The sequence below is a fragment of the Nelumbo lutea genome, chromosome 2, assembly GCF_056320005.1.
Source record: "Nelumbo lutea isolate HS-2025 chromosome 2, American lotus-T2T, whole genome shotgun sequence".
NCBI classification, from domain to species: domain Eukaryota; kingdom Viridiplantae; phylum Streptophyta; class Magnoliopsida; order Proteales; family Nelumbonaceae; genus Nelumbo; species Nelumbo lutea.
In genome coordinates, this window is record NC_142685.1 from 97940803 (window position 1) to 97950117 (window position 9315).

General features: G+C 36.9%; 1 protein-coding gene across 1 annotated transcript; it reads right to left on the reverse strand.

Moving 5' to 3' along the window:
- Positions 1-3884: 3884 nt before the first annotated feature.
- Positions 3885-6490, reverse strand: LOC148872232 (uncharacterized). The gene is made up of 2 exons (XM_088973345.1): positions 6030-6490; positions 3885-5133 (listed from the first exon to the last, which is right to left on the reverse strand). The coding sequence occupies exons 1-2, from the start codon at positions 6121-6123 to the stop codon at positions 4418-4420; spliced, it is 810 nt and encodes a 269-aa protein (XP_088829471.1). The 5' UTR covers positions 6124-6490; the 3' UTR covers positions 3885-4417.
- Between the last annotated feature and the right edge of the window lie 2825 nt (positions 6491-9315).

Sequence of the window (9315 nt, forward strand, 5' to 3'; positions counted from 1 at the left end):
GAGACCTATGCATCTTAAGGTGCTTCGCCTAGTTATTTTTGTCAAAACCTCCATTTTTAGCCTCAAAATTCAATTTTTGCCATTTTATAAATAAAAATAAAAAGAATGAAATAGCAGAACGAAATGAAACATCGAACATTCCCTTTCTTCAATATCATATATTAATAAGATCAACTGCCTATCATAACTGCTTGATCAAAGCATCTGAAACTTAAAATTTAATTAGAGGAAAATCTATGATGGGGAAAAAAAATGGTATAGAAAGAGTTTTGACCAATCAAAGTCCACCCATAAATTTTGATAAATAACACCTGATTGACTATCACATTCATAATTCTAATTGACTGGTAAAAAAATTTTCAGACATCATATCTTTTTCATATCATAGTCGGATCAGTATCTAACAGAATGAACGGGAAGGAAAGAGGTAGTGTTTGCGCGTGTGTGGCTCCTGCTTGTGTCAAATGACATGTGGCATGCCTGAAAAATAACACGTGGTACAATTTTGCTGTGTTTGTCTAAAGCTCTTCAAATGTCCTGTACTTACTATCAAGCATAACCTAATTTGGTGCTGGGGAGTCGAAGTTGCAGAAATTATCCTATTTAACGGCTATGGGTAGTCCGCACTCTGCAGTTAATACCAGTTGCATAGAATTATGTTCTTCATCTATAATGATTGACTATAGCTTATGAAGGCAAGGTACAAGTTTCATGTATATATAATGCTTTATATTGCTTGAGTTTGTATTCTGAACATAAAACAATGCAAATGGAACACGTGAGGGATGCAACTATCGTGTTGGTTTTATCTAAGACTGCACTTCTTTCTTTTTTCGGTAATTATGGTCCAATCGTTCCGTCTAGTTTTGAAAACCATGGTTGCAAGCTTTTAAATGATATCAGGTTGATTGTTAAGAATAGTACAAGTGTGATTTGACCCTTTTCCTTTCTAAAGTAATTGTGTTTTAATGTTGAGCCAATGACTCAATGAGGCCCTATTCTATTTTTGATGAGGGGTAATTTGGCTCGATCTATTAGCATGCGGATATGTTGAGCGACCTGATGACTGGATGACAATTCAGCACTTTCCAACACCTCAATTGGCCAAGTCAACTCGGGCATCTCGGTACCTTAGCCAAGACTGAGGTCCGAGCAGCTCGTGGTATCCCAACCTGTCGAGGTGCCATGTAACTCACTTCTAGAAACTAGCTAGTTGTTTCCGACCTTTCCGAAATCACACCGCACGTCAACAAGCCTTTTCCTTATCCCACCCGGATCAAACAGACTCAATAAGCCTTATCAGCTCACACGAGGTTCATCTTTGGATGCGAAACAAACTCTAGGGAACACGGACCGGAGATCTCAAACATGTTTCATAAGGCCTACGACAGCTTGCCTATATAAGAGCATCACCTCCAACCTCACAAGGTATGCACGACTTAGCTCTTTAGCTCTCTTACTCATAAACATACAAGCTCGCTACTACACACTTCGCTAACTTAAGCATCAAAGTGCCCACACCGGGTAAAGCACCCTAGGTCCCCTGATAGTATTTCCTTGCAGTTCGATCAACCACATAAGCAGACCGATGTCTGAACTGCCATCCAGGAGGGAGTAACTAGACTCATCACTTTTCAGTAAATAAGATAATGACCATTTTAGCCATAAAAGTCATTATTAAAAGAGACAATTTTGTCCCATCTAAGTAATATCAGCTTTCCCCTCATGTGGGAAAATTACTTACCCAGTTAAATGATGGGTATCAGTTACTCAAGGAAAATAAAATTTTCATGGGTTATTTATTAAAACACCCCCTATAGTTTCATGAATTTACTAAAAGTTACCTTATAGTTTGTGTTTTACTAAAACACCCCTTATAGTTTTCAATCAATTTACTTAATTAACATTTCACTAGATGAAAGTGAAAAATGACAATTTTAACCCTAATATCCATTCAAATAGATTTAATCAGAAGAAACTAAAAACAAAAATGTCATTTTCCCCCTAATTAAACATGGACAACCATTATATTTTTCTCTATTTGGTCAATTTTGCTTTCTGTACAAAAAAAGTGTTAAGATACTTTTGGAATAAACAACCATAATCATACCTTTGAACATTTACCACTCAGTTTAGGGGTACTTTAAGAATGAGCAACCATAGGTCCATACCCTAAAAAAATTTCCACTTAGCTTAGGCGATAATTTTGCCATTTTCAAAAGAAAAACACATATTTCTTAATGAAAGGTTAATTAAGTAATAGGTAATGCAAAATATACGTTATATTCAAGTAAATGTGTGAAACTATAAAGCATGTTCTAGTAAATGACATGACATACCCCACATAAATCTGAAAAAAAAAAAGCACAAGTTTCTTAGTCAATGAAAACCAAAATCCCTTTGACTAATTTTCCCCCTCCCAAAATCTAAAAAAACAAAAAACACAAACGGATCCTAAGTGTATGAAAGGTAATTTGTTTTGAAGCGCTGTGGTTGAGAACCTTTGCAGCCCCAATTTCTTTTATATTGCTATAATTTTTCTTGTTTTTCCATGTTTTCTATCTTTTAAGCATTTTTATACTTTTTATGAAACTTCTATTATATTTCTCGATTTCTTAGTTATTTTATAATTTCTGGGTTCTTTATGTAATTCTTTAATATTTCATTCAGTTTGCATAGAATAGATTAGATCCACTCCATTTCCTTGCAATTGGATTGGTTTGAATTCGACTTCCACTGGGTTGTGATCGGACTGGACCAAACCCGATCCAATTGACAGCCTTAACTGCCAGGTAAATGGTGCTGATCCTTGTCCTGGCCAGATAAGGGCGTCTTGTGGCCTTGTGGGGTATCATCCTTCATTGCTAGCAATCCAAGGCCGTCACATCAACCTCACCCAATTAAAAAAGGTATCAATGTTTTTCCAAGGAGATGAGTCACCAAAGCATGTGACCAACGCAGTTCTGTACGATTCGATTTACAGATCTGGGCCCAGCCAACTATGGCCTTGGGGAATTAAGACCTGCTCCTCATACAACGCGCCTCACACTGACCTCACAACCATATCCTCCCAGTATCAAAAACATCTCCCACGAATAATAAATACAAAAACGGTACGGGAGATGTTCCCGATGTGCGGCCAGGATACGCTGAGGTCGGTGTGAGGTGCGCTGCGTTATGAGCAGATTCAGACTCGGAGTTGGGACCATGCAGCCAGGCCACTATTTACACAAGCTGTGTCATGCATGAGGCCAAGCCCCACCCGACAGCTACCCTGGTCACCCAACAGCCTCCTCGTACATGAACTGCTTAGTTAGGTGCAACTCACTTTCCACCACGTACCTTGCCCATCACACAAACATAACTTCGACGAAATTGAAAGAACTCTGTAAAGGAAAAAGGACATCATCCTCCTCTTTCTTTTTCTTTTTCTTTTTCTTTTTCTTTTTCCCCCTCCTTTTCGTTGGCTGTGGATTGACATGGATGCTCTTGCGTCTATCTAATCCACTCACAGTCCATAATTTATATATAGCACGTTTTCTCACCTCTTCTTTTTTCGAGAATAATCTCAGGAAATATCTCAGAGCATATGACTTCAGAATCTTCCCCACAAGTTGAAACAGGTAGCTATTTCAGGGAGCTTTAAGACAGAAAGATAATGTTACCAGTAGTTTCTCTTAAACATGTTAGTTAGAAGGTGACCCAACAATGGGAAGAAGCCAACAATAACACTGCAACTAGTGGATAACAGAAATCTCAAGGACCGTAAGAAAAACATAACTATGAAATCTTGAGCTGAACTTCCATAAAACTACAATGGATGATGCTTCTCTAGGACTTATAAAGAGGGTTCAGTTATTGAGGGGAGAGGGGATGAAAGAATATATATGAACTGGGTCATATCTACTATAGAAATATGTATTACATGCAAAACAGATTTTGCATGAACACCAAACAATATATCAATTTGATGAAGGAACAATATGTAGTCGTTACATAAAACTATTCTCAAAGAAAAACCTCCATTCAAAATCTTGGGGGAGGCAACTCTTCTGAAGCAAACAAGACATGAAACAACATCTTCGATCCTGCGAGTCTTACGAGCTGGTACAGGTCTTACCATTATGATGCCGACCCTTAACACTTGCTTAAATGCTTATATAACAAAGAATGAAATGAATATGTAAATAGGCTGTCCACATTTAAGAAACTGGCTTCTCCATGCCCCAATTGTTGCCTGCTTCACCAGATCCACGATGACTAATTGGGCCACAGTATTGGATTGAGTTCCACTGCTTTGGAGCCAATGGCTTTTTATCAATCATTGGGCGATCGTAAACAAAATTCACCCTACACCTACCGCCACTGTTCTTCCACCATCGATCTGTCTGATAGTTCTCCTTGGAACCTGGAGGTCTTATACCTTGACATGTACTGATTGGGCATTTTCTCTCTTTCTGCTATTCCTATTCCATGTTCCCCAACCTCCATTGGTTTTACTGGATTCCAAATTCTCATTAACATTGTTCTTCCACTGGTTTAAACCCCATGAATTACCCCCATGATAATGATTTCCCCATGTTTTATCCTGACCCCATGTTCTGTTCTCACTCTCATTCCCCTGAATATTAGCAGATTCCCAAGGATTATTATTATCAATATCAGCATTCTGACGACGATCTCCAATTACGGGATCAGATGACAAATTCTTAGCTGTTCTGACCGGATCCTCCTCTGCATCATCCCATCCAGTGCATGGAACTGGACGATTCAACCATAAGAGAGAATCAGTAAGACCTAAAACCTTCCCATCCTTGTCTCCCTCATCAGGAACGACAGGATCTCGATCCAAGTCCAATATCAACTCCGGATCAACGTCAGAGTTCCAATCAATCTTGTCGATATAGATATCTGGGTCAGGCAGAGAAATGTCACAAGGGAGTCCATTGATCTTTGCCCAAAAGCGGCTTTTTGCATTGTTGAATGCCTCTTCACCAGCTGAGTCATTCCACTGAACCACATTCTCATAGAATGATGTTACTTTCTTTGCTTCCAAGAGCCTTCGCCATGGAATTGTACCCACAGAAGCGCAAAATTTCTTCTCCCATGAAGGCACAGTAGGCTGCCAAAACCCTGAAATCGCAACACCATAAAGATGAAATTAAATGATTTCATTTGAACCACTAACACTACTGAAAATCAGTAAACAGAGACCCTCAACATCGCAATTTGAGAAAAATCATGGCCTCATTTACTACAAAAAGGGAACACCTCTGCAATTCAGAAATTTTAAAGAAACAAAAGCATTTATCAAACCATTCAAAACATTAAACAAGGAGAAAAAATAAAAAAATAAAAAAAAAAGAAACAAAGAGAGAAAGACAACCAAACAGAGCCCATGCAAATTAATTCCTTAATCACAAAACCACCCTATAACAAAACAGTAAATGGAAGCAGATCTTTTCTCCCCTTCTTTTTTCCTCCCTTACAGAGTAAGAAAAATTTAACAAATCGATTTGCATTAGAGAAACTGTCCACTCCCTTCTTCCCTCCTTTAAATAAGGGACAGAGATTCCTTAAACAGAAAAAGAACACTAGGATCAGAAAAAGTCGGGAAAAAGGTAAAAACAAGATAAGGGGAATTCTGAATATGTAATCATTGATAATACACGAACCCATTTCTTATGTCCTGAATACGAAAACAAAATTCAAACCCTAGAAGAAATCATCAAAACATCCCCCATCTATCAAAGATCTTTCTACAAATAAAACCGACTTCTCAAACAACTTCACTCAGGAAAAGAATGAAAGAAAAAGTAACAGTACACCCACATTAATGAAGCAAAACCATAACACAATAAGAAAGGAAAAGGCCAGCAAGTATCCATCGCTTAGCTATAAATGCCCCGCACTCTGAACCGAAAACCAATAAACAAGAACACATATATCAACAGTTTAAGATAACCATTCTTCTACAATAACAACTTAACAAGCTAATCAAGTAAACGAAGCAGAGCACCAAAACGTACCAGAAGGCGGTTTCCTGTTCTGCGATTTTTTGGGTGTCCTCAGGACCTCTTGATGATGATTATTATCAACTTGATGTCTTCTCCGATCGTCCATCTTTCAGAATGAAAATTCAAGAAAACAGGAATAACCCAGTTCTATTTGAAGCAACAAATCTCTCCAAAGAGATCAAAAGAGACGATCAGAGAGCAAAAATCTATGTTTTCTGTGCAGAAGAAGAGATGGGTTTCGAAACTTCACGCCCAAGGCACGACCAAACCAAGTCTTTAATCGGTCAGACAAACACAGCAGTGAAAAAACTTGGCGATATGCATCGAGACCAAACGAAGCGAAGTGGCGGTTTTCGAAATCGCCAGTTCGGGGTTTCGACTATTTATACAGTGACAATCCAAACTAAAGCCTCTGGTTTTCGTACGAAGCTAATTTATAGTAGCCCTCGGTTTCCATCTAAATTACGCTCTTGCCATCTAATTAGAAAGTAGGATTAGTACAGGAGTTATTAAAAGCGTATTCGTGCCGACTTCCTATTACTTCCTACCCTTCTTGCCTTGTTCTTCTATATTTACGGAAATACCCCCTCCAAAATTAGGGTGGTTTCAGTGGATAAAAAAGGTCTATTTTGCTATTCTGACACGTGGCAGTTGACAAGAGAATGACGGGTTCGGTCAAAGGATCCGGTTTTGTGCGGGTTTTAGGGCTATATTAGAGGGCAACATGTGGAAATGGGGGAGAGTTATCATAACCGTTCATATAGACGCGTCCCACTCCTCCACCACTTAATCGGGTTTGTTCAATATGGGTAAGCCAATATGGGTCAAGAATTGTTTCCTTGTTTTTCTTTTAATCAAATTTTAGTAAATTCCTAATTCTACTCTGAAGAGTAAATAATGAATTCATTCGGCCTTTCCTCAAAAAAAATAAATAAATAAATAAACGAACCATTCGGTCTACATCTAAATACAATGAAGCAATTATTTGAGTTAGAAATAGCAGTTTCTGTATGTATTCTTCACCCTACACATGGTGATAGCTATGACAAATCTGTATTTTTTATCTATCGTTGACCCGGGTGGTGAATAAGCAATTGACCCAGTTGAACCATTAACCCATATCATCTGTTTAATCGGTGTTATTAGATTTTTTATTATTTTATTATTTTATATTATGATATCATGCGTTAATTCATCGGCCGGGATAGTTGAACCATTAATTCACTGGCATAGAAGGAAAAACGGTTCACACTTCAGGTCGGGTTTTAAAACTCTGATGAAAATACAGACTAGAAGATAGGGTTTTTTTTCAATAGCCACTTTGTTCGTGGTGGGGAGGGGGTGGAAGCACAAATGAAAAGCAGAAACTTGTTGTATCATTTAACAGAAAATCATTATAATTTTAATAGCTAATTAATTAGAGCAATTTTTTTTTTGTTATTTTCCTTTTATATATGTTTTGAACATGGTTTTCAAAATCGGATCAGACCGGATGGTCAGATTGGAAAAACCGGGAACCGATCAGGTGATCAGTTCTGTTTTTCCCCAAAATCGGATTTTTGCAAAAAAAAAAAATGTTGATTTGGTCAATAAACCGTTGATCTGAGCATTTGAACCGTTCAATAGCTTGGACTGTTTTCTAATTTTTTAATTTTTTGTCAAAACGGGCCAATCGTTCAATCCAAGAACCGGACCCCTGACCAGTTTGTTCTTTGGGTTGATTTTAAAAACCTTGGTTTTAAAGTTGTGGATAAATTTTCAAGAAAAAGGATCATATGAGGATGAAGTAGGGTTTATTAGTATTTCAAATACCAAAATTATGATAATAATAAAAGGGCATCTAAAATTTAACTTAAAAAATTTAGGCTATGTTTGGTTTGATGGAAAAAGTAGGGAAAGGAAGGAAAAGGTAAGGAAACCAACCTTCCTTTCCCTACTTTTTCCTTCAAACCAAACATAACCTTAATGAGTCAATATGTAAGGGCATCTCATATTTGCCAATATATATGGTTTTATTAAACAATTGTTACACTCCTAAAAACAAATTAATTGCTTTTACTTTGATAAACATAATACATATTTGTAGAATATCCCCTTAATGTATCAATACCATGAAAGCAACAATTAATATGAGACCAAATCTTGTTTCTTCGATTCACTAAGAGGGTGTTTGGCATCAATTCCGTTGTTTTAGAAAATGACTTCACATAGGCATTATATCAAAGAAAGTGATACTTCAAATAATACCCTCTTGTTTGGTACTGTTTTTTCTAGAAAAAAAAAAACATTGCTCTAGACCATGACTTGAAAATCAGAAAAGTATGATCTGCAGCATGCCAAATTTATGTTTTTTGAGAAAATGATGTATTACTATCGCGGTGCAATGATGTGACATCCATGTGACATCATCTTGAACATTGGATAATATAAACCAATGTTAAAAACGCTACTGCCAGCAATAGAACCAAACAAAACCAATGCTATTTTCTCAGAAAACACCTATATAAGAGCACCAGTTCCAAGCCAAAAATAAGCATTGTTTTCTCGTAAAAACAATGCAATGTTCCCGGCACTAATGCCAAATGCATGCTAAGCAACACATGAATTATGGATTATCAGTGGAGCATGAATCAGTTTGCACTATAAATGTAGAAACTATTTTGGAGTTCCATACTCTCTCTCTAGGGTGAGAAAATAGGAGAAAACTTTTCAGCTTGAATATATATATTGGCTCCATTAATATTCAAACAAATGGAGCCACAGGAAAAGCAAATTCAAGGGGCCACCATTAACACATTGGAAAATAAAGTTAAACTTTCTTGGTCTTATCCCAAATTGCCAAGATGCATTAATAACCAAATAACCCTTGAATATGCTTATAAACGAAGAAAAGGAAAGAAGAAAAAAGATTGTACTTTAAAAAAGAACCTAGTGGCCATCACTAGAGTTCAGCTGCTATTTCAGCTTTGTCTCATATTTAGAGGGTAATAAAGCCGACCATTAGAAAATCCAAAGTACAAATCAGGAGTTTTTTTAATATATATATTTATATAAAAGATGGTCAGGAATTTTTCTGAGAATTTTCTTAAAATGTGAACCTTTCCTCTCCATCCTGCCAAGCTAATCTTTTGATCCATCTAAGGTCTTACAATGGAAATTATTGGCTGTTTTACAAGTTAGGCCGTCTTAAATTTGCACTGATACTATATTACGGTCGTGCACAAATGATTTGGGTGCAAATTCTGATTTATTTTTGTTTCAAAATTTACTTTTTTTTGTTTGATTGCAGTACCAATGA